This window comes from Lepidochelys olivacea (genome assembly GCF_965140295.1).
Source record: "Lepidochelys olivacea isolate rLepOli2 genome assembly, chromosome: 24".
NCBI lineage: Eukaryota > Metazoa > Chordata > Testudines > Cheloniidae > Lepidochelys > Lepidochelys olivacea.
This window is the reverse complement of record NC_140434.1, coordinates 16,694,546-16,721,676: the sequence shown is the minus strand read 5'-3', so window position 1 is coordinate 16,721,676 and position 27,131 is coordinate 16,694,546. Positions and strand designations below refer to the sequence as shown.

General features: G+C 63.1%; 2 protein-coding genes across 2 annotated transcripts; both read right to left on the bottom strand.

The window, feature by feature from the left end:
• Positions 1-12,559: 12,559 nt before the first annotated feature.
• LOC311512469 (protein NKG7-like) lies at positions 12,560-13,696 on the bottom strand (the record flags this gene model as incomplete). Its single annotated transcript, XM_084613686.1, has 4 exons — positions 12,560-12,594; positions 12,776-12,910; positions 13,114-13,260; positions 13,522-13,696. The coding sequence occupies 4 exons, from the start codon at positions 13,694-13,696 to the stop codon at positions 12,560-12,562; spliced, it is 492 nt and encodes a 163-aa protein (XP_084469812.1).
• Positions 13,697-16,133: 2,437 nt separating this feature from the next.
• On the bottom strand, positions 16,134-25,309 carry LOC311512084 (B-cell receptor CD22-like). The gene is made up of 9 exons (XM_084613111.1): positions 25,227-25,309; positions 24,905-25,062; positions 23,259-23,639; positions 22,336-22,629; positions 21,361-21,633; positions 20,658-20,954; positions 18,585-18,684; positions 17,836-17,977; positions 16,134-17,287 (listed from the first exon to the last, which is right to left on the bottom strand). The coding sequence occupies exons 2-9, from the start codon at positions 24,975-24,977 to the stop codon at positions 17,147-17,149; spliced, it is 1,701 nt and encodes a 566-aa protein (XP_084469237.1). The 5' UTR covers positions 24,978-25,062; positions 25,227-25,309; the 3' UTR covers positions 16,134-17,146.
• Positions 25,310-27,131: the final 1,822 nt, after the last annotated feature.

Genomic DNA, 27,131 nt, shown 5'->3' with positions numbered 1-27,131 from the left:
GTGTTAGTCTGTATTCGCAAAAAGAAAAGGAGGACTTGTGGCACCTTAGAGCAATTATTAACTAACCAAATTATTTTGACTTCAAAAAAACTTCAAATCCAGACTCCAGCAAGAAACTGCTGAATTGGAATTCATTTGCAAATTGGATACAATTAACTTAGGCTTGAATAGAGACTGGGAGTGGCTTAGTCATTATGCAAGGTAGCCTATTTCCCCTTGTTTTTTCCTACCACCACCCCCCTAGGCATTCTTGTTAAACCCTGGATTGGTGCTGGAAATGGCCCACCTTGATTATCATACACAATGTAAGGAGAGTGGTCACTTTGGATAAGCTATTACCAGCAGGAGAGTGGGGTGGGAGGAGATATTTTTTCATGCTTTATGTGTATATAATAAGATCTTCTACACTTTCCACGGTATGCATCCGATGAAGTGAGCTGTAGCTCACAAAAGCTTATGCTCAAATAAATTGGTTAGTCTCTCAGGTGCTACAAGTCCTCCTTTTCTTTTTAAGAAATAAGGACTTCCAGGGGTATCCTACTGGCTCCCCCTACTACACCATGTGGAGAAACCAGCTCCAACCCCTGCCAGTGCACCCTAGTTACCAGTTAGCTTGGTGCCACTACCCCTTGCTCAGCCAGAAAGCTTAAAGTTACAGTGACCCCCCTTCATCGGAGCATTGCGCCCCGTTGTGCTGCCCCATTGAGTTAGACAATAAAGCAACAGTCGGCAACCAAGACCCAGGTGGATTTTAGCCCAAAACAGGCCAAATTGAGCACTCTGGAAAAGTGGGCGTGTCTATGCAAATATAGCCTGACCCTGAGCTGTTTCCCCCCCGCTCGTCAACAGGGGGCAGGAGAGGGCTTCTTCAGGCCAGCAGAGTCACTCTGACTCCCCCGGCTGGTCCAGGGCTAGTGGCCAGGAAGAAAAATGAAGCCACAAGTCGAACAACCCCCCCTCGCTCTCCGGCAGGGCTGTCCCTCAGCAGATCCCTGAGCATGCCACGAGCTTCTAACGGCATGATCATGGCAGGCAGGACAGGGCTATTATCCTCACAGTACATCAGGGGAAACCGAGGCACAGAGTGGCAAAGTGACTTGCCCAAGATCACCCTGGAAGTCAGTGGCAGAGCTGGGAGTACACCCAGGCGCCCACAAGTACTAACCAGCCCAGCAAGAGCACCAGCTATGGGAGAGAGGCCAGAGTCCTGGCTCCCAGCCCCACTCCCCACTCTAACCACTAGACCCCACTCCTCTCCCACAGCCAGAGAGAGAACCCAGGAGTCCTGGCTTCCAGCCCCACCTACTCTAACTGCTAGACCCCACTCCCCTCCCAAAGCCAGGGAGGGAACCCAGGAGTCCGGACCCCCTTTCAAAACATAAGAAAGACGGGAATAAATCACCAGACATGATGCTTTGGGGACGGATTCTTTACTGTTTGTACAAAAAACGTTTGCGGGGCCCCAAGGGATGGGGCAGGGATGTGTGGGGGGGTCACAGCCGGAGCAGTAGAAGTTGGGGGAGGAGGCGCTGCCTGGTTGAGAGAGAGAGAGAGACACACACACACACAGCGCAGGGCTCAGCCCCTCCAGCAGGGGGCAGCAGGGACACACACCCCTGCTCTGGGGTGCTGGGGGACTCTTCCCCACAACACTGCAGGCTCCACCTGGCCCCGGCGGCTCCCGGCGCCGTCCCCAGGGGGCAGCTCAGGCCCCGTGCTCAGATGGAGTTGGATTCCTGGGCCAACAACGTTACCCCACCTGAGGGAAAGATTTGAAAAATGAGCTTACGGCAGCAATGGGATTGACAGGATCAGCATCCACTAGAAACCAGCTGCCCCACCCCAGCGCTGGCTGCATCAGCACCGGGTGAGCTGTCCTTGTGTGGCGTTATGTGCGGCTGTTCCCCAGCTGCCCCGCCCCAGAGGTGGCTGCATCTCAGTGCCGGGCAAGCTGTCGCCAAGCAGCGTTGTGTGTGGCTGTTCTCCAGCTGTCCAGGAACAAGCTGCATAGTACGGGTGCCAAGAGCCATTTACATAAATTCTGTATATGATGGAAACCACCATTAGTTCCAGCACCCCTGCAGCTGCCCCTCCCCAGAGGTGGCTGCATCTCAGCGCCAGGTGAGCCGTCCCTGTGCGACGTTGTCTGCAGCCGTTCCCCAGCTGCCCCGCCCCAGAGGTGGCTGCATCTCACCGCTGGGTGAGCCATCCTCGTGTGTAAACCAGCCTCACCCCAGAGGTGGCTGCATTTTGAATTTCCCTTCCGGCACGCTCACCGGTCAGCAGGAAGAGGGGGATGGAGGCCCAGCCGAGGCCCCAGGACCAGCCAAAGGAGACATGGAGCCAAGTGACCTTCATGACTTCAGCAAACTCGCTGGTGAACACGGTCAGTGCAATCAGGATGCAGAAACCTAGGGCCAAAGGGAACAGAGCACAGACGCCCCTTAGCACCCCCCAGGCAAGTCCCAGGGCCCCTGCCCCACCCCACCACCAGGGAGGGCTGCCAGAGCCCAGAGCAGGGTCTCTGCAGGGGGAGGGGGGAGGTACCCGCGCTGAAGCTGCCCATGGCAGAGACCACGAAGGGGGACACGGTGTCAAAGCTGGAGCCTCTGAGCAAGGCGAGGAGGGAGAAGGCTGAGAGCAGCCCCGCAAGCAGGCCCAGCATCAGGAACATCTTGGTGGCCTCGATGTAATCTGAGGAATCAGAGAGACCGGGGGTAAATGGAGAATAACCCTGCAGTAAACTAAAATAGAACCCAGGAGTCCTACCCGTGCTGTTCTAACCACTAGACCCCACTCCCCTCCCAGAGCCAGAACCCAGGAGTCCTGGCTCTCAGCCCCTCCCCCACCGCTCTAACCAGTAGACCCCATGCCCCTCCCCGAGCTGGGGAGAGAATCCAGGAGCCCTGGCTCCCAGCCCCCGCCCCCCCCCGCGCGCTAACCACTAGACCCCATGTCCCTCCCCAAGCCAGGGATAGAACCCAGGAGTCCTGGCTCCCCACCCCCCTGGAGCTGGCTGGGGGCAGCGGTGGGTTGCCGGTGCCGGCTGCCCTCACCTGGTAGTTTCGAAGGCATGCCGCACACTGAATTCACACAGATCTTCCAGAGCCCGGAGTGGACAAAGACGCCGTTTCGTCTCGCCTCCAGCCAGTGGTCGGAGCTCAGGGCCACCACCAGGAGCAGGAGGCTGAGCAGGGCCAGGGCTGTGCTGGGGACCTGGAGTGGCAGCATTGTGGGGGCAGCGCGGGGGGCCGGGGAGCATCTGGGGCGGGGAAAGGGGGGGGGGAGAGTCAGACGGAAATCCCAGCCCAGAGCGGGATAGACAGACAGATCTGGGGGTGGTGGGTGGAAGGGGGGTGGGTGGAGGGGTTGGGGGGTGGCCCTTACCCAGACACCAGCCTCTCTGGGTCATCAACTGCCATGGAACCTTCCCCCCGGGACCCCAGCGCGGAGCCTGGGGAGACCCCAGCCCAGCCCAGGGCGTGGATGGGGGGAGTGGGGAGGGCGGGGTGGGTGTGTTTGGGGGTGGCTGGACAGGGCTGTGGGGCCAGATGGACCCTTGGGTTCCCTGTGCATGCCGGGCTGTCCGGGGGACTCTGCTGAAATCATAGAATACCAGGGCTGGAAGGGACCTCCGCAGGGATCTAGTTCAACCCCCTGCTCAAAGCAGGACCAATCCCCAATTTTTCCCCCAGATCCCTAAATGGCCCCCTCAAGGGCTGAACTCACAACCCTGGGTTTAGCAGGCCAATGCTCAAACCACTGAGCTATCCCAGCCACTGTGCCCTGGGTTGCCCAAGGTGGCTGTGATGAAGTGGGACTGTTCTTAATGTTTCCTCTGAATAGTGTGGGAGTGCCTCAGTTTCCCCTAGGCAGTTCTTAAGTGTCTAGGGGGTGGGATAAGGGTGTATGATCATTGCAGACCCCTACAGGGCAGGTGGGTGCGGGGGTCTGGACACAGACAATGGCTGACACCCTTTTTCCTGGCCACTGATGGGCCGGGCCCTGCCCCCCCTCCCCCCCTCCCCCCCCTCCCCCGCAAGGTGAGAGCTAAAGGGTTGGAGAACAAAGGAATCAGGTTTCAGAGTAACAGCCGTGTTTATCTGTATTCGCAAAAAGAAAAGGAGGACTTTGTGGCACCTTAGAGACTAACCAATTTATTTGACCATAAGCTTTCGTGAGTTACAGCTCACTTCATCAGATGCATAAAGTGGAAAGTACAGTGAGGAGATTTTATATATACATGAAAAAATATACATTGTAAGGAGAGCGATCACTTAAGATGAGCTATTACCAGCAGGAGAGTGGGGTGGGGGGAGAGAAAACCTTTTTTTTCAGGTGCCCTCCTGGCCCGGGAAAGGGACAAAGCCCGGAGGAGGAGGGGCTGGAGGGAGTTTCAGTTTGGGGCTGGCTGGGACATGGAGTGAAGGGCAGACGGGGTTGTCTGGCTCACTGCCCCCCAAAATGGACCCAGCTGAGGGGTCCTGTTCTCTGCACCTGCAAGCTCTGTTTTAGACCATGTTCCTGTCGTCTAATAAACCTCTGTTTTCCTGGCTGGCTGAGAGTCCCGTCTGACTGCAGAGTTGGGGGACAGGACCCTCTGGCTTCCCCAGGACCCCGCCTGGACGGACTCGCTGTGGGAAGCGCACGGAGGGGCAGAGGAGGCTGAATGCTCCGAGGTCAGACCCAGGAAGGTGGAGCCGGGGGAGCTGTGTGTCCTGCAGACAGGCTGCTCCCCGAGAGGAGACTCCCCCAGAGTCCTGCCTGGCTTTGTGGGGAGCCGTTCCAGAGCATCGCCCAGGGATGCCGTGACAGCAGCCCACATAGGGAAGGCCAAGGGCAGGGCAGGCTGCGAAAAGGGGGAGCAGATTTTCCCCAAACCAGTGGTTACCGTGGTCGTTAGATTCACCAGCCAGCCCCACGCTGTGCTCCTGACCCCCCACCCCACCGGTTACGGAGAAGCCGCTCCACAGCGAATCGAGCCATCCCTTCAACAAAACGCTCGGAAGCCTTTGCCCCCCAACTCCAAGGTCCGCACACCGTTCCTGCCCCGTCTCCAGGCAGGGCACATGATCCGATCGCCTTCAGCCTCTCGGGCTCGACAGGAACGGTCAATCTTTGCAAGACACTTTCTTTAAACTTTCCATAATTGAAAGCGTCGCCGAATGCCCCGCAGTCAGCCGAGAACACTGGCGGGGAACGGGCAGCTTCTCCCCGCCGGCCGTCGATGAATGTCCCCGAGTCTTTCCAACAGGGACAGAAATTCCTCAGTGTCTTCGCTGGCCCTTAAATCGGACACGCCTGTTCTGAGCTTGGCCCTTGAGAGGAGGAGACCTTCCAGGCGGTGGCAGATCTTTCTCCTCTGCTCTCCGGGAGGGCCTCCCAGCCCAGCCCCAACCCTGCTTAGCAAGAGAGCCCAGCGAGAGACAGAACCCAGGAGTCCTGGCTCCCCGCCCCGTTCTGACCACTAGACCCCACTCTCGTCCCAGAGCCAGGGAGAGAACCAGGAGTCTTGGCTCCCCGCCTCCCCAGCGCTAACCACTAGACCCCACTCCCCTGCTCTGCTCAGTCATTTCCCCTCCCTCTTTCCCACCAGCACCTCCTCATGCAGCGACCTGGGACCCACTGAGAGGAGCAAATCGGGAGCCAGGGAGCGGGAGGGTGTGGGTGCAAGGAGCCAGCCAGATGCCCCCTTCCACCAAGCTCTGCATTGAAATCATCCTCACACTGCTCTGCCAGGGTAAGAGAACAATAGCAGAGACAGCTGGGCTGGCAGGACTCCCCTAGAGCGGGGGATAGAACCCAGGAGTCCTGGCTCCCAGCCCCCCCCCCAACCCACTAGACTCCACTCCACTCCCCTCCCAGGGCGGGGGATAGAACCCAGGAGTCCTGGTCCCAGCCCCCCCCCCCCCCCAACCCACTAGACTCCACTCCACTCCCCTCCCAGAGCGGGGGATAGAACCCAGGAGTCCTGGTCCCAGCCCCCCATCCTCTAACCCTCTAGAGCCCACTCCCCTCCCAGTCTCCGAGGGGGAATAAGTCACCAGACAGGCGGCTCTGAGAACAGGCCCTTTAATCTCCAAGGAACAAGTGGGTCTATCAGCGGCTATGGGGAAAGGAAGGGAACAGAAAGGGGGGGACTCTGTCGTGGGGGTAATCACGGGTCTGTGGGAACCCGCAGGGACGCACAGGCACACACAGGGCGGCCGGGGGAATCGGCCCGGCGAGGCTGCAGGCTCCGTCCGGCCCCCGGCTCAGTCCCCCGGGGGGCAGCGCGGGCCCCACACTCAGCGCGATGAGGATCCTTGGGAACAATGTGTCACCACACCTGGGAGGAGAGGAGAAAACCAGACTCAGGGCAGTGATGGGACCCACGGGGACGTCTCAACGCCGGGCGAGCCAGCCCCATGCTGCGTCGCTGTGCGGCTGCTACCCCGCGGCCCCACCCCAGAGGCGGCTGCATCTCAGTGCTGGGTGAGCGGTCCCCATTTAAACGGTCCCCGCGGCCCCACCCCAGAGGCGGCTGCATCTCAGTGCTGGGTGAGGGGGTCCCCGTATAAACGGTCCCCGCGGCCCCACCCCAGAGGCGGCTGCATCTCAGTGCTGGGTGAGGGGTCCCCGTATAAACGGTCCCCGCGGCCCCACCCCAGAGGTGGCTGCATCTCAGTGCTGGGTGAGGGGTCCCCGTATAAACGGTCCCCGCGGCCCCACCCCAGAGACGGCTGCATCTCAGTGCTGGGTGAGGGGTCCCCGTATAAACGGTCTCCACAGCCCCACCCCAGAGGTGGCTGCATTTCAATACCCCTCCCCCCACACACTCGGCTGCACTCACTGGCTAGGAGGGAGAGTGGGCAGGCGGCCCAGCCGACGTAGAAGGACCAGCCGAAGCTGACCTGAGGCGAGGTGATCATTATGGTCTTCGTGCTCTGGGATGTGAACATGGCCATGGCGACGGTGGCACAGAGACCTGGGGCCAAAGGGAACAGCGCGGAGTCAGCCGGTCGCCGCGGCCGGAGCGAGGTCGGGTCCGGAGAGGCTGGCGACGGAGCGTCGGGGCGTGTGGGTGTGAACCCCGCGGGGGCAGCTCCGGCCACTCGGTCACATTGGGCGTTACGTGACCAGAGGAAGGGGGAGAAACCGGGTTTTCTCCCCGGAGGGTGGAAAGGCAGCGACCTCCCGGCCTCCGACACGCTCAAACAAGGCTGCGCCGATTCCGGAGTGACCGGGGCGGCCGCCGGCGGGGAAGGAGCGCGGGGCGTCGAAGCATGAGGTGGGGACGATCGGCACCACGCAAGGGGGTCAGCCGAGAGTCCAAGGGGGCCGAAGTCCCCGGGCACTGGATCTAGCTGAGAAACCTGGTGAGGCAAAGATCTGGGGCGGCAAAGGAAACCAGCCCCTTGGTCATCCGCGGCCGGTCGGGACGGAGAGAAAGCCCACCGCGGCTAGGGTGACCAGACAGCAAGTGTGAAAAATGAGGATGGGGGTGGGGGGTAATAGGAGCCTATGTAAGAAAAAGACCCCCAAATTGGGACTGTCCCTATAAAATCGGGACATCTGGTCACCCTAGCAGCGGCCGGGGAGAGGCAGCTGGCTAAGAAATCTCCCGGGCCCCGAGTGCGTAGCATAAATCTTAGCCACGAGGATGCGAATTTGCCTTTGTACCCGGGCCCCAGAACAGGCTTCAAACCTCCCACCAGCAAGGAGGACCCAAGGCTGCGGGGACCAGGACGTGGGGCCTTGGGCAGGCTGCTGGGGGTGACCCCGGGTGGCATGGCCCAGGGATGCTCGGGGGACACAGCCTTGCCCGCTGGCTGGGGGGGGCCCGGGCTGTGAGCAGAACATCTTAAGGCACCCGGGGTTATAGGGCAGGGGGAAACACTCCCCCCTCTGGGCTGGGGAGAGCCCCCAATGTGACAGCCAGGTCCCTGGTGTGGGAGGGACCACGTATCCCCGAGGGGGTGCTACCGGCGCTGAAGCTGCCCATGGCGGAGACCAGGGTCAGGGACACGGAGCCGAGGTGGGAGCAGAAGAACGAGGCGAGGAGAGCCAAGCAGGAGAGCAACCCGGCGATCACGGCCAGGATCAGGCAAGCCCTGCTGGCATTAATGAGATCTGAGGAGACAAAAGAGACCAGGGCTGAAATGGAGACTAACATGGCCACAAACCACCACAGAACCCAGGAGTCCCGGCTCCCAGCCACCCCCACCCCTGCTCTAACCCATAGGCCCCACTCCCCTCCCAGACCTGGGGCTACAACCCAGGAGTCCTGGCTCCCAGCCACCCCCACCCCTGCTCTAACCCATAGACCCCACTCCCCTCCCAGACCTGGGGCTACAACCCAGGAGTCCCGGCTCCCAGCCACCCCCACCCCTGCTCTAACCCATAGACTCCACTCCCCTCCCAGACCTGGGGCTACAACCCAGGAGTCCCGGCTCCCAGCCACCCCCACCCCTGCTCTAACCCATAGACCCCACTCCCCTCCCAGACCTGGGGCTACAACCCAGGAGTCCTGGCTCCCAGCCACCCCCACCCCTGCTCTAACCCATAGACCCCACTCCCCTCCCAGACCTGGGGCTACAACCCGAGAGTCCTGGAGGTGGCTGGTGGGAGCAGTGGGATCCCTGGCAGAGCCGGGCTGCCCTAACCTGGTACATTCAAAGGTATCAGACACCCCAGATTCATGCAGAGCTTCCACAGGCCCGAATGCATCACGACCTGGTTTTCCTTTAACAGCAGCCAGTGGTCAGAGCCCAGAGCCACCAGCAGCAACAAGAGGCTGAGCAGGGCCAGGGTGGGGCTGGCGACTTGGAGATGCAGCATCGTGGGGTGGGGGCTCGGGGGCAGGCTGGGATCTGGGGAGCACCTGCAGGAGGGGCAGGGAGGGACGAGAGTTAGATGGAAACCCCAGCCTAGACCAGCTGATCTGAGCCAAGCCCTCGGTTGTCTGGATGGGTGGATGGATGGAGGCGGGTGGATGGGGGGAGGGATAGGGGGGTGCATGGAGGGGTGGGGATGGGGGGAGGGATATAGGGGAATGGGGGGATGGAGGGGTGTGTATGGGGGACAGGTATTGGGAGATGGAGGGATGGCTACGGGGATGGATGGATGGATGGAGGTGTGTATGGGGGGAGGGATATGGGTGGATGGAGGGGTGAATATGGGGGGAGGGATATGGGGGGTTGGGGGAGATGGAGGGGTGTGTATGGGGGAGGGATATGGGGGGACGGGGATGGGGGGATGGAGGGGTGGGTGTGGGGAAGGAAGGATGGATGGAGGTGTGTGGCGGGGGGTATGGGGGGAAGGGAGGGGGGACAGAGGGATGGATTGATGGGTGCAGGAACAGATGGATGGGGCGTGGGGACGATAGAGGGATGGAAGGGAGTGGATGGAGGGCAGGGGAAGGGGGAGGGATATGGGGGGATGGAGGGGTATCTATGGGGGAGGGATATGGGGGGATGGGGATGGGGGGTGGTGTGGGGAGGGATGGATGGATGGATGGAGGTGTGTGTATGGGGGGATGGAGGGGTGTCTATGGGGGAGGGATATGGGGGGACGGGGATGGAGGGGTGGGTGTGGGGAGGGATGGATGGAGGTCTGTGAATGGGGTATGGAGGGAATGGGGGGGATGAAGGGGGGCAGAGGGATGGATTGATGGGTGCAGGAACAGATGGGTGGGGCATGGGAGGGACATTGGGATGGAGGTGGGTGGACGGAGGGGTGGGGATGGGGGGATATGGGGGATGGAGGGGTGCATATGGGGGAGGGATACTGGGGATGGGGTGGGTGGAGGAGTGGGGATGGGCCGATGGGTGCAGGAACAGACGAGTGGGGCGTGGGGGGGCAGAGGGATGGAGGGGGGTGGATGGAGGGAGGGATCCATGTGTGGGCACAGGGGTGGGTGGAGGTGGGGATGGAAGGACGGGAGGTGGGATGAGGATGGACAGAGGGGAAGGGGGAGGGGTTGGTGGGGGACGGAGGGCTGGGGAATGGGTGGGGTGGGGGTGGGAACGGACGAAGACGAAGGGATGGGGGGATGGGGGGATGGGTAAGGCGGGATGGAGGGATGGGGACGGACGAAGATGGGGGGATGGGGGGGATGGGTAAGGCGGGATGGAGGGATGGGGACGGACGAAGATGGGGGGATGGGGGGAATTGGGGGGATGGGTAAGGCGGGATGGAGGGATGGGGACGGACGAAGATGGGGGGAATGGGGGGATGGGTAAGGCGGGATGGAGGGTTGGGGACGGACGAAGATGGGGGGATGGGGGGAATTGGGGGGATGGGTAAGGCGGGATGGAGGGATGGGGACGGACGAAGATGGGGGGATGGGGGGAATTGGGGGGATGGGTAAGGAGGGATGGGGACGGACGAAGATGGGGGGATGGGGGGATGGGGGGATGGGTAAGGCGGGATGGAGGGATGGGGACGGACGAAGATGGGGGGAATGGGGGGATGGGTAAGGCGGGATGGAGGGTTGGGGACGGACGAAGATGCGGGGATGGGGGGAATTGGGGGGATGGGTAAGGCGGGATGGAGGGTTGGGGACGGACGAAGATGGGAGGATGGGGGGAATTGGGGGGATGGGTAAGGCGGGATGGAGGGATGGGGACGGACGAAGATGGGGGGAATGGGGGGATGGGGGGGTGGCCCTTATCCCGACACCAGCCTCTCTGCGTTGCCAACTGCCATGGAACCTTCCCCCCCCCGCCCCGGGACCCCAGCCCAGCCCCCGCCGGGGCAGCTCCCAGGCTGGCTGGGGGCGGCTGGGCCTGCGGATGGAGCGAGGCGTGGCCGTGTTTGGGGCTGGGGGCTGTCGAGGCGGATTCCCCACTCCGGCACTTCGGGTGCAGGAAGTGGGGGCCCCGCAAGGATTTTAAACGCTAAGAGTGGCCACCCCCCAGGCTGGCATTAAACCCCCGGGCTTGCAGCTTCTCTCTGACCTTGGCTCGCTGAACGCTGCCAGCACCCAAATGCAAGAAACCCCCCTTGGACCCAGGAAGGCGCCCTGGGGAATCCCTCCCCGTGGGGCGCCCTCGAGCCCTTTCACCCCCCTCCGGGGAAGAGCTGAGACAGAAAACAAAGGCGATGAGCAGGGGCTATCAGTTAATTAAGCAACATGGGCCCAAACCTCTTAGCCGCCAAAATCCAACTCCTGTTCTTATAAAAAGCTTCATGTTACGGGTTCGAGAAGATGCACCTGAGAACTCGGGCGCCTGCTAGATCTGAAAAGAGCAGCTAGGAGGGTCCCGCGCCAAGAAGCGCTCTCTCGAGGGCCCGCTTCAAGGTGGCGAGCAAGGCAGAAGCCCCCGGGGGGAGCGCAGGGGAGGCCCCGGGCCGTCCCGAACTCAGAGGGCCAACCCTCATCGCGTCTCCCTGGACGGTCCCCGGCCGACCGGCGTCGCGGGGGGTTCACACGAGCGGCTTCCGGGTATGATCCTGAGGAGCTTCTCAGACCCGGCCCCGGGCTTCTCGCAGGATCGCGCTGCCCTGGCCCCTCTCCCGGCAGATCGACACAGTCAGACAATGGGGGGGGGGTCCTTTGGTCAATTTTTAAAAGCTTGAACCTTCCCGTGGGCTCTCTTGGCCAGGTGCCCACTCCCTTTCCTTTACCTGGGGGACTTTTGAAGCCTTTACAGGGAGAGCAAGTGGAGAACAGCTACTAAGAGGGATTTTATAGCTAGGGGCTGGCTGGGTGTCCATCAAAGGGAGCTCCCCCCCCGCCCCCATTTATCACAGGGTGTCTGGGGACGGACGGATGGACGGGGTCAGGACTGCGTTCCCCAGACAGCCAGGGCTGCGCTGGGGACTCTGCTTAATTTAACCTTCTCAATCCCCTCCCCCCATCTCTGCATCAGGTCCCCCCTCGAAGGGTTAATGCCGCTCCAAACAAGTATCAGCTTCAGGGCTACCCCCACCCCCCAGGGTGCCTCTCGTACCCACACTGGAGGTGGGGTCCCGTCCCCCGACCCCCGCATGACCTTCCCCTCCTGGGTGAGACCCCTGCTCCCCCCCTTCTCTGTTCCCCGGGGGGTCTCCCATCCAAGCACCAGCCAGCCGCACCCATGCTTAGCAAAGAGCCAACGGGAGGATGGAACCCAGGAGTCCTGGCTCCCAGACCCAACCCCCTTGCTGTAACCACTAGACCCCACTCCCCTCCCAGAGCCAGGGAGAGAACCCAGGAGTCCTGATTCCCTCCAGCCCCCTCCCCCAGCTCTAATCCACTGGACCCCACTCCCCTCCCAAAGCTGGGGATAGAACCCAGGAGTCCTGGCCGTCTTCAATACACATCCGTCTCCGAGGGGGAATAAATCACCAGACAGGAGGCTCTGAGAACAGGCCCTTTAATCTCCATGGAACAAGTGGGTCTAGCAGCAGTTGTGGGGAAAGGAAGGGAACAGAAAGGGGAGCTTGTGGGGAGGGGGGAAATCATGGGTCTGTGGGATCCCAGGGTAACACACACACACACCGCCCCCTGCTCGGGGGTGCTGGGGCAATCAGTCCCAGGATCCCGCAGGCTCGGTCCGGCTCCTATGGGGCAGTGCGGGCCCCACACTCGGCTCTAGGAGACTCTCAGGATACGAAGCGTCACCACACCTGGGGGGGAGAGAAGAGAAATGGGCTCAGAGCAGCAATGGGAGCATCATCTACTGGTACACAGCCCCCCACCCCAGAGGTGGCTGCATCTCAGCGCCGGGCGAGGGGTCCCTGTATCACCAGCCCCTGCGCCCCACCCCAGAGGCAGCTGCCTTTCGACACTCCCCTATGTTGCACTCACCGGTGATGAGGAAGAGGGGGAAGGAGGCCCAGCCGAGGCCGAAGGACCAGCCGAAGGTGACTTGGCCCGGGGCGACATTCACGGCCCCAGCGAACTCCCCTGTGTACACGGCCAGCGCGATCATGGCACAGAGCCCTGGGGCAAAGGGAACAGGACGGACACCCCTTAGGGCGGCCCACGCACAGCCCCAGCCCCTGCCCCGTCCCACCACCGGGGGGAGCTGCCAGAGCCCAGGGCAGGGTCCCTGGATGGGGGGCTCCCCAGGGCTGGCTGGGGGGGGGTGCATGGTTTGGGGGGCTGGGAGTAGCCGGGGGCAGGAGGCCCCCAGGGGGCGGTACCTGCGCTGAAGCTGCCCACAGCAGAGATCAGGGTCAGAGACATGGAGCCGAGGTGGGAGCGGAAGAACGAAGCGAGGAGGGCGAAGAAGGAGAGAAACCCGGCGATCATGGCCAGGAACAGGAAAGCCCTGGTGGATTCAATGTAACCTGAGGAGCCAAGAGAGACCAGAGGCTAAATGGAGAATAACCCTGCAGCAGACTAAAATAGAACCCAGGAGTCCTGGCTCCCAACCCTCTCTGCTCTAGCCACTCGACCCCGCTCCCCTCCCAGAGCCAGAACCCAGGCGTCCTGGCTCCCAACCTCCCCTGCTGTAACCACTCGACCCCGCTGCCCTCTCAGGGCTAGAACCCAGACGTCCTGGCCCCCAGCAGCAGTAGGGTTTGCTGGCGGAGCCGGGCTGCCCCCACCTGGCACTGAAGCAAACGCCCAACACCCCGAATTCACGCAGACTTTCCACAGCCCCGAGTAGGATGTGACGAGGTGGCCATCGGCCACCAGCCAGCGGTCGGAGCCCAGGGCGGCCAGCAGCAGCAGGAGGCTGAGCAGGGCCAGGGCGGTGCTGGGGATCCGGAGCGACGCCATCGCGGGGGGAGCTCGGGGCCACGGAAGGCAGGATCCGGGGTGCACCTGGGGGTGGGGAATGAATCAGAGGCAAATCCTGGCCCAGAGCAGCTGGGCTGAGCCAGAGCCCTGGGGCCTGGACCTCAGGCACCTCCCGAGCTGGGGGGGGGGCTGGAGGGATGGGGGGTGGGGATCGGGGGTGGATGGAGGGCAGAGGGATGGGTGTGAGGAGGGACGGGGAAGGGTGGGGGTGGATGGAGGGGTCGGGGAGGTTGGTGAGGTGGGGGGTGAGGACGGATGGAGGGGAAGTGCGGGGGACGGAGGGGTGGGAGGATGGGTAAGGCGGGACGTTGGGGAGGTGGGGGTGGAGGGATGGGGACGGACGAAGATGGGGGGATGGATGAAGATGGGGGGTGGGGGGGATGGGGGGTGGCCCTTACCCCGACACCAGCCTCTCTGCGTTGCCAACTGCCATGGAACCTTCCCCCCCCCACCCCGGCCTGGGGTGACCCCGGCCCAGCCCCCGGCGGGGCAGCTCCCGGGACGGGTGGAGGATTGGGGGGATGGAGGGAGGGAGGGAGGGAGAGATGGATGAGTTTATATGGGGCTGAATGGAGGGAGGGGTGTAGGGGTGTGTAGAGGGGTGGATGGAGGGAGGGAGGGAGGGAGGTGTAGAGGGAAGGATGGATGGAAGGAGGTGTAGGGGGATGGAGGGAAGGGCGTGTAGAGGGAGGGATGGAGGGAGGTATAGGGGGAGGGATGGAGGGATGGATGGATGAAGGGAGGAATGGATGGATGGAGGGGTGTGTAGAGGGAGGGATGGAAGGAGGTGTAGGGGGATGGAGGGAGGGAGGGATGGATGGAGGGGCGTGTAGAGGGAGGGATGGAGGGAGGTGTAGGGGGACGGATGAATGGAGGGATGGATGGAGGGGGAGGGAGGGATGGATGGAGGGAGGTGTAAGGGGATGGAGGGAGGGAGGGAGGGATGGATGGAGGGGCGTGTAGAGGGATGGATGGAGGGAGGCGTAGGGGGATGGAGGGAGGTGTAGGGGGACAGATGGATGGAGGGATGGAGGGAGGGATGGAGGGAGGTTTAGGGGGACAGATGGATGGAGGGGCGTGTAGAGGGAGGGATGGAGGGAGGCGTAGGGGGATGGAGGGAGGTGTAGGGGGACAGATGGATGGAGGGAGGGATGGAGGGGCGTGTAGAGGGAGGGATGGAGGGAGGCGTAGGGGGATGGAGGGAGCTGTAGGGGGACAGATGGATGGAGGGATGGACGGAGGGAGGGAGGGAGGAGTGGGTAGAACGAGGGAGGGGGCCGTGCCCAGGCCTGCAGGGACAGCACCGCGGCGGCCCAGGCCCAGGGTGGCAGAGAAGCCGAGGAGAAGCGCCAGAGCGGGGATCCGGCCGCAGCAGAGGGCTGCCCACAGCGCTAGCCATGCCAAGGCCAGGCCCACGCCGCCCTCCAGACAGCTGCCCCCCGGGAAAGGCTCGTACCCCACGGGGCAGGACCTGCCCTCCAGCCATCGGCCCCACAGCTCGGCCGGTCCCTCAGCCTCTGGCCCGCCCCGGGGCCGATGGCTCATCTCCAGGGCGGGGGGCGGACACATGACCTCCCACCCCGCCCCCCAGTCTGGATTTACGAGGGGGTGCGGCCCAGAGTGGGGGTGGGGAGGGACCATCAGCATGGGCCAGGGCGGCCGGGTTTCTATTAGCCTCTCCCCCAGGCCCCGCCAGATCCCCCCCGACACCTGTTCTCTGCGCCACCCCCTCCCTTGAAGGGTTAACCCCTCCCAGGCCCAGACAGTGCCTCTTCTTCTGGGGTGGCGCCACGTGGGGGTAGGAGGAGGAAAGGTCCCATTGCATCCCCCCGCCCCGCACATCTCCACCCAACGGGTCTGCCCCACTGGCAGACCCAATTCCACAGCCCCTGAGCCAGCCAGTCCCCCACCCTGGGGCCGGATTAGAGCCGGTGCCTCTTACAGGGGATAGGCCCCATGTCCCATTCCCCACCGCCTCTTGAGATTTGCATGTAATTTAACTATAATAATCACCCTGCAGCAGTGAGTTCCCTGGGTTAACACTGATACGACAACCCCCCCACATGAGATAAACCCACTAATCCCCTGTAGCAGGCAGTCCTGCAGGCTAACCCTACTAATATCAAGATGCAGGGAGTCCCACGGGTTAACCCCACTACTTCCCAGAGGCAGGGAGGAATGCAGGTTAGCCCTATTAGTACCTAATGGTAGGAAGTCCCACAGGTTAACTCTATTAATAGCCAGTGACAGGGAGTTCCAGGGGTTAACCCTGCTAACACCCAGTAGCAGGCGGTCCTGCAGGCTTACCCCGCTAAGACCTAGTGGCAGGGAGTCCCACTGGTTAGCCCACTAATATCCAGTGGCAAGGAGTCCCGCAGGTTAACCTCAGTATTATAATCAAACCACTGTGGACACATTGAAAGTACAAAAATAGAGACGTATATTTTGAAAATCTTACAGTAAAATCCACCACTGGTTTGGGGCAAAGCAGCAGGGGTGGATCTCAGAATTAGAAAAGAACAGTGGGGTGAAATATAGCCTTTCAAAGCTCTATAACCGTGATTTGCAGGGCTTAACTAATATCCAGTGGCAGGGAGTCCCAGGGGTTAATAATATTAAACCCAGCAGTAAAATTGCACCCAGTGGCAGATGTGATCAGTTCCTTCACAATCAACAGGGTTTCAAGTCACCCCCTTTCACCCTGCCCCATGGGGTCTTTGAACCTTTCAAGACCCTGAGATTCTCCCCTTCCAGGATTTTAGGGGGATTTTTTTAACCCCTAGGAAATCGGAGAAGGTAGAAAAATCCCCTCTTCTTAACCTTGCACGATCCTACATGCATTTCACTCCGCTCCAGCCCCTAGGGGGTTAATGGGACTTGGCACAGGGACCAGGTGATACAGGGGGCATCATCCCATTGGATGACTTATGTCATCAAGGGGTACCAAATCTGATTGGGCATCTCTGGGGGACGGGGGGGGGCATGTGGACATCAGCGTATGCCTGGGAAAGCTGGCATGTGGCCCGGGACTGGTGGGCGCGTGGGGGTCTTTTACAGGTTCACGTGGTGACTAAACCATCCCTGGCAGGGGCAGATGGCTACAGGCAGGGATGGGTGGTTTGGTTAGTTTTCCAGCAATCCCGCGTCTAGCACCAGTTCACTCTAGCTAAATCCCACCGCTCACACCAGTTTTCCCCTCTCTCTATCACACCTCTAGCATCATGTTGCTCTCAGTGATTCAACTTACTACCTCAGTCCCCGACATGGGTTGGCTCTAGGCGTATCCCACTGCCCCCACCAGGTCGTCACCAGCCGTCCCACCACTCACCCCCACGGATCTAGCTATTATTACTCCTAGCTATACAAGCACTTGTTTAAATAGAAGAGATATTTAGAAGCATTTGCGGCCCGTCCGCTCCCACTCCAGGGTTAGACATTGGAGTAGATCTGCTCAGACAGCAAATGCGGCTGCCAAGCGCCAACGTTCCCGTAATGTCCGGCTCCTCCTGCTGCTAAATTCTCATAGTCTTCCACTCTCTCCATGGCCTCGTAGTCATCAATGCCCGGCTCCTGAGGATGCAAAGAGGAAGGATTGACTCACACAGAGATCGCCGAGATGCAGCCACCTCTGGGGCGGGGCAGCTGGGGAACAGCCGCACACAACGCTGCATGGGGACGGCTTGCCAGGCGCCAAGATGCAGCCACCTCTGGGGCGGGACAGCTGGGGAACAGCTGCACACAACGCCGCATGGGGACGGCTCGCCCGGCACCGAGACGCAGCCAAGGGCAGTTAACAAAGACTAATGTATCTACGGCGACAGAATGGATTTTAGGGACGCCAATGTAATTAACTATCTGGGAATCTGGCCAGGATGCCGGGGGCCACATCCCGCCCTCCTTGGTCTCACACACAGCGGAGAGGTCTGGTTACTCGGCACTCGGGCGCACTGACCAATGCCTCATTGCTAATCACTGCAGCACGGCGCCCCCTCGGGGCATTGGGGCCAGCCCTGATTGCCAAGGGAGAGCCCCCACCCTGCAGGTCTCCCATCCTGGGAAGAACCAGGCCCCTCCCAGCTTAGCTGGCGGGGGGAGCGTGTGACCCTGGCCTTTCCCACCTCTCCCCCGGCCTTTGCCTTGCTGTATAGGTTGAACTGCTCCTCTTTCTTCGCCTTGCTCGGCTTCCCCGCCTTGAGGGACTGCCTCTGCTCCCCGTTGCCTTCGTTGTCGAAGATCGAGGGACCCTCTTCTTCGTCTTTCCTGCAGGAGAGAGCAGGCTTTAGCTTGGTTCCCGCAGCCCTGGAGCTGCTGATGAGCCCACCCTGCAGCAGCCAGTCCCAGGGATTAATACAGCTAATCCCCAGTGGCAGGGAGTCCCATGGGTTAAACCGTCCAATATTTAGTGACTGGGATTCCTCTGGGTTAACCCTGACAATATCTAGTGGCAGGGAGTCCCACAGGTTAACTCTGCGAATATCCAGTGGCAAGGGAGCCCTGTGGGTTAACCATGCTAATCCCCAGTGACAGGGAGTCCCATGGGTTAACCCTGCAACTATCCAGTGGCAGGGAGTCCCACGGGTTAATTATTTCTTAGAGACGCCTCATACCAAGGAGACCAGCCAGGTTCTGTCCAATCCCCTCCTACTTGCCTGCTTTTCATAGGTGTCTCCCTTTGTCCTAATGAACCCACCCCCCTCAATCCTCCTGGTCCAGTTCTCTGGGCCTCTCTGTATCTGACCTCCGCTCATGCCCCTTCCTCTTCTGTGCCTGCTGCCATGCCCCCTGGCGTTGAGTGGGGCCTGCTGACCTTGCAGCTCCTTTGTGGCTAAGCCACCAGACCTCCAAGCTCGTGGCCTGGTGCCCTCACCTGGCTCTGGCTACCTTGTGGACCACGATCGCCAGCACCGAGAGGAGCAGAACGCCGCCAATCGCTCCACTGGAGACCATGAGCAGCAAATTATCGTCCCCTGCAGAGAGACAGGCAGACACAGCTGGTGTGAGCAGTGGGATTAATGGTGTCAAGCAGTGCGTAAAGGGGGGGCAGCATCTATACATGGGTAATTACAGTAACAGCATGCCCATGCATGGGTGGGAGGGTGCTATCGTCCCCCTCTCCTGAGCTGAATTAGGCAGGCAGCTTGTACTCATCGTGCGTATATATAAGCAAATATGGGAAGGCTCAGCGGTTCCTAGGTTACTCTGGCCCGGGGGTAAATTAGAGGGGTGGCTTATATTTGGGTGTGAGTATATACAGTAACCCCCTACCCACACTCAGGCTATATTCAATAAACGGCAGATTTATACGAGGGACAACCCGTGTAAAAGGGTAATTATGGTAATACCAGGCCTGGAGGTGTACGTGAGTAATTACAGCAGCAGGCCACCCTATGCCCAGCCCCCCGAGCTACCCAGACATGGGGCAGATACTCGGGTCAGGGTGTATACGTGAGTAATTAAGGTAACAGAGAGCCCCAAGCCCAGCCCCCCCAAAGCTACCCGAGACATGCGGCTCGGGTTGCCAACTGTCTAATCACACAAACCCAAACCCCCTTGCCCTGCCCCCTGCCCCGCCCCTTTGTGAGGCCCCGCCCTTGCCCTGCCCCTTCTCCGAGGCCCCGCCTTGCTCACTCCATCCCCCCGCCCACCGTCGCTTGCTCTCCCCAACCCTCACTCACTTTCGAGGGGCTGGGGCAGGGGGGTGGGGTGTGGGCTCTGGGCTGGGGCCGAGGGGTTCGGAGTGTGGGAGGGGGCTCTGGGCTGAGCTTTGGGAGGGGGTTGGGCTGCAGGAAGGGGTGCAGGGTGCAAGCTCTGGGAGGGAGTTTGGGTGCAGGAGGGGGTTTAGGGCTGGGGCAGGGGACTGGGGTGCGGGACAGGGTGAGGGATGTGGGATGTGGGGGGGGGGAGTTTGGAGGGAGGAGGGGGCTCCAGGTTGGAGGAGGGGGTTGGGGTGCAGGGTGCAGGCTCTGGGAGGGATTTTGGGTGCGGGAGGGGGCTCAGGACTGGGGCAGGAGGTTGGGGTGCGGGAGGGGGTGAGGGGTGTAGGAGGGGGCTCAGGGCTGGGGAAGGGGTCCAGGTGCAGGAGGGGAGTGAGGGCTCGACCGGGAGGCGCTTACCCCGGGTGGCACCCAGACAGTGGTGCACCGGGGCTAAGGCAGGGCTGGCTCCATGCCGCTCCTGGAAGTGGCCGGCACGTCCCAGCAGCCCCTGGGGGGCAGGTGGGGGGCTCCATGCGCTTCCTGGGCTCGCAAGCACTGCCCCCGCAGCTCCCATTGGCCCCAGTTCCCGGCCAATGGGAGCTGTGTAGTCGGCGCTTGGGGAGGGAGCAGTGCACAGAGACACCCCCCCGGCCAGGAGCCGCAGGGGCGTGTGGGCCACCACTGGGAGCGGCGTGGGGCCAGGGCCGGCAAGGAGCCTGCCTTAGCCCTGCTGCACCGCCGGACTTTTAGTGCCTAAACTCTCCCGGTTTGGCTGCAGCAGCCTCCGGGAGATGGAGCCTGATTCCGGGAGACGCCCGGCCAAAGCGGGACGGTTGGCAATAACAAGGTTCCCTCTCGTTTTCCCCACCCGCGTGCAGAGTGAATGTTGTGACGTGCACCAATATGGAGGAGACGTGCGACACGACCCTGTGTGCCCCGTCACCTCCTTATCGGGGCCAAAGTCATCTGGCGGGGGTGGGGCTGAGGGGTTCGGCGTGTGGGAGGGGCTCAGGGCTGGGGCAGAGGGTTGGGGGGTGAGGGCTCTGGGGTGGGGCCAGGGATGAGGGGCTTGGGGGGCATGCTGCCCCGAGTCTACAGCGGCCCTCAGCACCTGCCCGGCGCGCAGCTTAGAGGGAACTCCGGCTGGCAACCCGAGGTGCGGCCGGCACCCAGGTCGGGGCGTGTACATGAGCAGTTACGGTACCAGGGGGCCCCATGCCCAGCCCCCCGCCAGCCCCTGGTACCTGCGGGCACAACGGGCAGCGCGGCCTGGCTCTGCCCATGGGCGTTTTTGGCAGCGCAGGACACGTTGGCCAGGGCCCCGGCCGGGCCCCGCAGCTCCCCGCTCACGACGGGGCCCCGCGCCCACGAAGTCGCCTGCAGCTCTGGGCCCTCGAAGTCCCCGGGGAGGGTGCGGTTGGGCAGACGCCACTCGAGGCGGGGCGGGGGGTTCCCCTCGGCCGTGCAGTGACACGTGGCCGCCCCCCCAGGCCCACTGCCCCGCACCGTGCAGTTCCCCCACGGCAGCAGCTCCGGCGGGTCTGCAACGGGACACAGGACGTGTGGGGCACCGAGCCCAGATCCCCCGGCCGCCCTTGAGCCAGCCAGTGCCCCGCCCAGGGGCCGGATCGGGGCCAGCGCCCCCTAGAGGGGAACAGCCCTGTGCCCCATTCCCTGCCACCCAAGCCTTGGGGTTGATTGGGGGCCAGCACCTTCCAGAGGGGAAAAGCCCCATGCCCCATTTCCTGCAACCCTTAGCCAGCCCCCCAACCTGGGGCCGGCACCGGCTAGAGGGGAAAGACCCCGTCCCAGGAATGGATCGGGTCCTGTGCCCCCTAGAATGGAAAGGACCCGTGCCTCATTCCCCACCCCACTGAGCCCACCCCCGCCCTGTGCCCGGATCGGGGCCGGGGGTGGGCAGGGCCCCGCGTCCCGCTGCCCCCTCACACTCCACGTCGAGGTGCGCGGCGGGCGAGTCCTCCCCCAGGCCAATCTCGTTCTCGGCGGCGCAGCGGTAGGGCCCCGAGTGGCGCCCCACGGCCGGCACCGTCACCTCGGGGCCCCGGCCCAGCCCGGGCAGCAGGGCCCGGCGCGGCCCCTGGAACCAGCGGTACTCGGTGGCCGGAGGGTGGCTCTGGCTGGTGCATCGCAGGGTGACGCTGTCGCCTTCCTTCAGCCGGGCCGGCCCCACCACAGCCACGGCCGCGCCCCGCGGGCGATCTGGGGGGAGGGGGCACATTGGGGGGAGCCTGCCCCCACCGGCCACCCCGAGAGCCCAGAGCTCCTCCCGCCGCCGGCCTTCCCCGCAGCACCCCACCAGTCCTCGGGGCCCGCCCCGCCCCCTCTGGGGCCAGCCCCCACCGCGAGGGGAGAGCCCCCACCCCGCCCCCTGCAGCACGGCGCCCCCTGCTGACCCCCCGCCCTGCCCCCTGCACCACAGCGCCCCCTGCTGACCCCCTGCCCTGCACCACAGCGCCCCCTGCTGACCCCCCACCCTGCCCCCTGCACCACAGCGCCCCCTGCTGATCCCCCGCCCTGCCCCCTGCACCACAGCGCCCCCTGCTGACCCCCTGCCCTGCACCACAGCGCCCCCTGCTGACCCCCCACCCTGCGCCCTGCCCCCTGCACCACTGCGCCCCCTGCTGATCCCCTGCCCTGCACCACAGCGCCCCCTACTAACCCCCCCGCCCCCTGCACCACAGCGCCCCCTGCTGACCCCCCGCCCTGCCCCCTGCACCACAGCGCCCCCTACTAACCCCCCACCCTGCCCCCTGCACCACAGAACCCCCTGCTGATCCCCTGCCCTGCACCACAGCGCCCCCTGCTGACCCCCCACCCTGCCCCCTGCACCACAGCGCCCCCAGTGGCTCCCCGCCCGCACCGCCCTCTGCAGCACGGCGCCCCCTAGCGCCTCTCACTCACACTTGACCTGCAGGTACAGCCCGTTGCGGGCCTGCTGCTGGTTGGGGAAGGTGGCCGTGCACTGCAGGAGCCGCCCGTGGTCCTTGTACGAGGGGGTGTAGCTCAGCTCCGACTCCGCCCGCCAGCCGCCCCCCGCCAGCCGCTCGTGCCTGGTCGTGGCTTTGCCCCCGCCGGGGCTCCAGCCCAGGCTGGGAGGGGCCGAGGGGCAGGTGTGGCGGACGGAGCAGGTGATGGTGGCTTGGTCGCCCTCGATCAGCACCCCGGGGTCGCTCAGCATCAGCGGGTCTGGAGTGTCTGGGGGAGACAGACGGGGAGGGTGTTACAGACGGCAGCGAGCGATCGCCCTCAGATTCAGCCACCTCTGGGGTGGGTCACAGGGGCTGTTTCTACAGGGGCGCCTCGCCCGGCACCAAGATGCAGCCGTCTCTGGGGTGGGGCAGCTGTTTATACAAGGATCCCCCACCAGTGCTGAGATGCAGCTGCCTCTGGGGTGGGGGTGCAGGGACTGGGTTCTCCCCCTGGCTCTGGGAGGGGAGTGGGGTCTAGTGGTTAGAGCAGGGAGCATTTCTGAGGTCTGTGCTTTTAATGGCTGGTAACGGAGGAAGCAGTTTGAGGGGGAAGGGCTGGGCCCAGCCTGGGGCAGGGGGAGGAAGTGGGACTCTGGAGGGCTGTGCAGGGAGCTCTGTGTTTTTCCTTGGTGTGGCGTCTGCTCTGGTCCCCACTAGCCACCTGGCAACGAGCCCTCCCCCAGCTCTGCCGGTGCCCCTCGCCCAGCATTGAGATATAGGGAGGGGCGGCTCTTTATACAGGCATCCTGCAATGCGACTGTCTCTGGGGTGGAACCCTCTGCTGCCAGCCTCCCTTTGGCTGCATCTTTGTGCCCCGGGGGGCTGCCCTGTGCGAGGTGGGGGGTGTCCAGTTACCTGCCACCTCCACCCGGACTGTGACGTCGTAGAAGCGATGCCTGATGGAGTCGGGGTTGATCCAGACGTAGTAGCTCATAGCGTCCTCACTCTGCACAGGGCTTATGCTCAGGGTGCAGTTCCCCATCTCCGGATCCCCCAGCAGCTGAGTCCGGGCCTGGTACTCGGCCAGCACGCTGGCCATATCCTGGCTGTTATAGATCTCGGGGTAGCCCCGGCTCCGATACTGGTACCAGACCACGCTGAATGGACCGCCCAGGGACTCACGGGAGCCGGGGTAGGTGAACGAGCAGGGGATGACCACACAGGAACCCTTCAGAGCCCGGATGGTCCCAGGGAGTGAGGATCTCCAAGAGCCAGAGACATGGCTGTAATACAAAGCTGGAAAGACAGAATGTAGCGCTGATGTGCAGCCACCTCTGGGGCGGGGCAGCTGGGGAACAGCCACACATAACGCCACGCAGGTATGGCTCTCCTGGGGCCGAGAGGCAGCCACCTCTGGGGCGGGGCAGCTGGGGAACAGCCACACATAACGCCACGCAGGTATGGCTCTCCTGGGGCCGAGAGGCAGCCACCTCTGGGGCGGGGCAGCTGGGGAACAGCCACACATAACGCCACGCAGGTATGGCTCTCCTGGGGCCGAGAGGCAGCCACCTCTGGGGCGGGGCAGCTGGGGAACAGCCACACATAACGCCACGCAGGTATGGCTCTCCTGGGGCCGAGAGGCAGCCACCTCTGGGGCGGGGCAGCTGGGGAACAGCCACACATAACGCCACGCAGGTATGGCTCTCCTGGGGCCGAGAGGCAGCCACCTCTGGGGCGGGGCAGCTGGGGAACAGCCACACATAACGCCACGCAGGTATGGCTCTCCTGGGGCCGAGAGGCAGCCACCTCTGGGGCGGGGCAGCTGGGGAACAGCCACACATAACGCCACGCAGGTATGGCTCTCCTGGGGCCGAGAGGCAGCCACCTCTGGGGCGGGGCAGCTGGGGAACAGCCACACATAACGCCACGCAGGTATGGCTCTCTTGGGGCCGAGAGGCAGCCACCTCTGGGGCGGGGCAGCTGGGGAACAGCCACACATAACGCCACGCAGGTATGGCTCTCCTGGGGCCGAGAGGCAGCCACCTCTGGGGCGGGGCAGCTGGGGAACAGCCACACATAACGCCACGCAGGTATGGTTCTCCTGGGGCCGAGAGGCAGCCACCTCTGGGGCGGGGCAGCTGGGGAACAGCCACACATAACGCCACGCAGGTATGGCTCTCCTGGGGCCGAGAGGCAGCCACCTCTGGGGCGGGGCAGCTGGGGAACAGCCACACATAACACCACGCAGGTATGGCTCTCTTGGGGCCGAGAGGCAGCCACCTCTGGGGCGGGGCAGCTGGGGAACAGCCACACATAACGCCACGCAGGTATGGCTCTCCTGGGGCCGAGAGGCAGCCACCTCTGGGGCAGGGCAGCTGGGGAACAGCCACACATAACGCCACGCAGGTATGGCTCTCTTGGGGCCGAGAGGCAGCCACCTCTGGGGCGGGGCAGCTGGGGAACAGCCACACATAACGCCACGCAGGTATGGCTCTCCTGGGGCCGAGAGGCAGCCACCTCTGGGGCGGGGCAGCTGGGGAACAGGGATGGCTGCGACTTACCTTCCAGCAGGGCCAGCAGGAGGTGCTGCCACGTGAGGCTCACAGCGTGACGGGCCTGGGGGGATCCAGCCATGTCGGGGGGATTCAATTGGGACCCCAAGTGTCCGTCCCCTCCCCCTCTCTGCTCTGCAATGCGAGGTCAGTTGTGAAAGCTGGGGCTGGAGAGAGCCGTGGGTTATAAGTGGAACTGATCTAGCCTGCATCGAGGCCCCCCAACTGGGAAAGGCCCCAGGCCCCATTCTCCACCCCCGAACCAGCCAGTCCCCACCCTGGGGCCAGATTGGGGCTGTGCCGCCTACGCGGGGCCCCGTATCTCACTCACCCCAGGACTCGCTCTCCCTTTGCTGTCTCTCCGCCCGGGGCAGTCGCAGCCCAAAGCCCTTTGGCTTCCTTAGGAAAACCCGCAGCTCATGTTGCTGGAGCCAGTCCTGGCTGGGAAACTGGGGTAGGGGGTCACCCCGCCCCGCACCACCCGTCCAGCTCCTCCCCTAGGAGAGACCCCGCCCCCACCCCAGGGAGCTGCTCACTCCCCTCCATCCCTTGCCCCCCCCATCTACAGCAGGGAAACTGAGGCAGCAGCAGAGCTCAAAATAGAGCCAGGACTCCTGGGTTCTCTCCCTGGCTTTAGGAGGGGAGTGGGGTCTAGTGGTTAGAGCAGGGGCGGGGGGGTCATCAGCAGCTGGGCACGGGCTGAGCAGACACAGACGGAGGTCACATGACCCAGCACAGTCCCCGTCCCCCACCACCCAGCTGCTGGCCGCTTGCCCAGGCCTGGCTCGGGGGAACTCCCGGCCTCTGCATGGACCCAGGCCTCCCTCCCCCATGCACCGCATCTCCCTCCCATATCTCCCCATCCAGTCGCAGCCCATCTCCCTCCACCCACCCATCTATCCCCACCCACTCCCTCTCCCTACCCCAACCCACCCTATCTATTCCTCCATCCCCCATATACCCCTCTATCTATCCATCCCAATACACCCCCACATGTATCCCCATACATCCCTCTGTCTATCCATCCACACCTCTAATTATCTACCACTATCCATCCCCACCACCCCCATCTAGCTATCTATCCTCCCCGCCCCCCCTCACCCAGCTCTGGACTCCCATACCTCTCTCAGGGCCCAGTCACAGGCTCCTGGTCAGTTTCACTTTCCTGTAGCAATTTCTGGTCAGTTTCACTCTCCCCCCTTGGCCTCCCCTTACTCCATCTGGGCCCGATTTCCCGCCCCCCGCCCCCTGCCCCCCCGGCTCAGGGTGGCTGATGCTGTGAAGGGGAGTGATGGCGGGGGTCAGTCCTTCAGGGTCTCAGCCAAACCCAGGGGAGGGGGATAGCCAGGACTCCTGGGTTCTTGCCCTGGTTCTGGGGGAGGGAAGAGGGTCCAGGGGTTAGCGCAGGGAGGCTGGGACCCAGGACTCCTGGGTTCTACCCCTGGCTCTGGGCGAGGGGGTTCTGTGGGACACACCCCACCTTTCCTTCCATTTCTCCTCCCTTCACCCCCATATCCCCCCTTCCCCCCCAACTTGCTGAGCTGGGAATTCCCGAGACCCCCTCACCAGGCAGGGACGGCGTCCGGCCGGACCCCAGCGCCCCTAGAGCTGGCCCAAGCCTGGCTCTCGCTGTCTTCCTCTTGCCCTCGTTTTCTCTCCGTCCGCTCTGCGCTCCGGCCAACTATAAATAATTGCTTCTCTGTCGCCCTGGGGCCCGGCTGAATCTGTGAAGCTGCAGCTTCCACTCCCGCCCCTTCCCCACATCTGCCCTGGCACATGCCATGGAGGGGCATCGGGGGGGGCACTCAGGGGCACCCACCCCATACACAGCCCACTAGCCCCTGGGTGACCTTTGGGCTGGCATTGCTGGAATGGAGCAGGAGAGAGACAGAGTGTGAGTGTGTGTCCATGTCTGTGTCCCCTTCCCTGCCCCAGCAGGCCAGGCAGAGCGTGTGTGTGTGTAAGAGAGAGACATGCTGCGGGTGTGTTTGTGACACTGGGCTGGTGTGACACCGTGGGGGGGGGGGGTCACACAAGGACACATTCATAGGGCAATGGCCTCCACTTGGAAGGACCCCAGGCACCGATAAGGCGACAGATTAACACACACGCAAATTGGAACAGAGAGCGGGAAGAGGTCAGGAGTGAGGGGCACCGGCGGAGCTGGGGGGAGCCCAGGGCTGGGCTGGCAGGGGGCTGCGGGTCGGGAGTGAGGGGCACCGGCGGAGCTGGGGGG

Coding starts and splice junctions, on each gene's coding strand:
- LOC311512084 (XM_084613111.1), bottom strand. CDS start 24,977: ATGGCTGGATCCCCCCAGGCCCGTCACGCTGTGAGCCTCACGTGGCAG. Junction 18,685..20,657: donor GCTGCCCGTTGTGCCCGCAG/GTACCAGGGGCT, acceptor GTCTCTCTGCAG/GGGACGATAATTTGCTGCTC. Junction 17,288..17,835: donor AGGCAAAGGCCGGGGGAGAG/GTGGGAAAGGCC, acceptor TTGCATCCTCAG/GAGCCGGGCATTGATGACTA.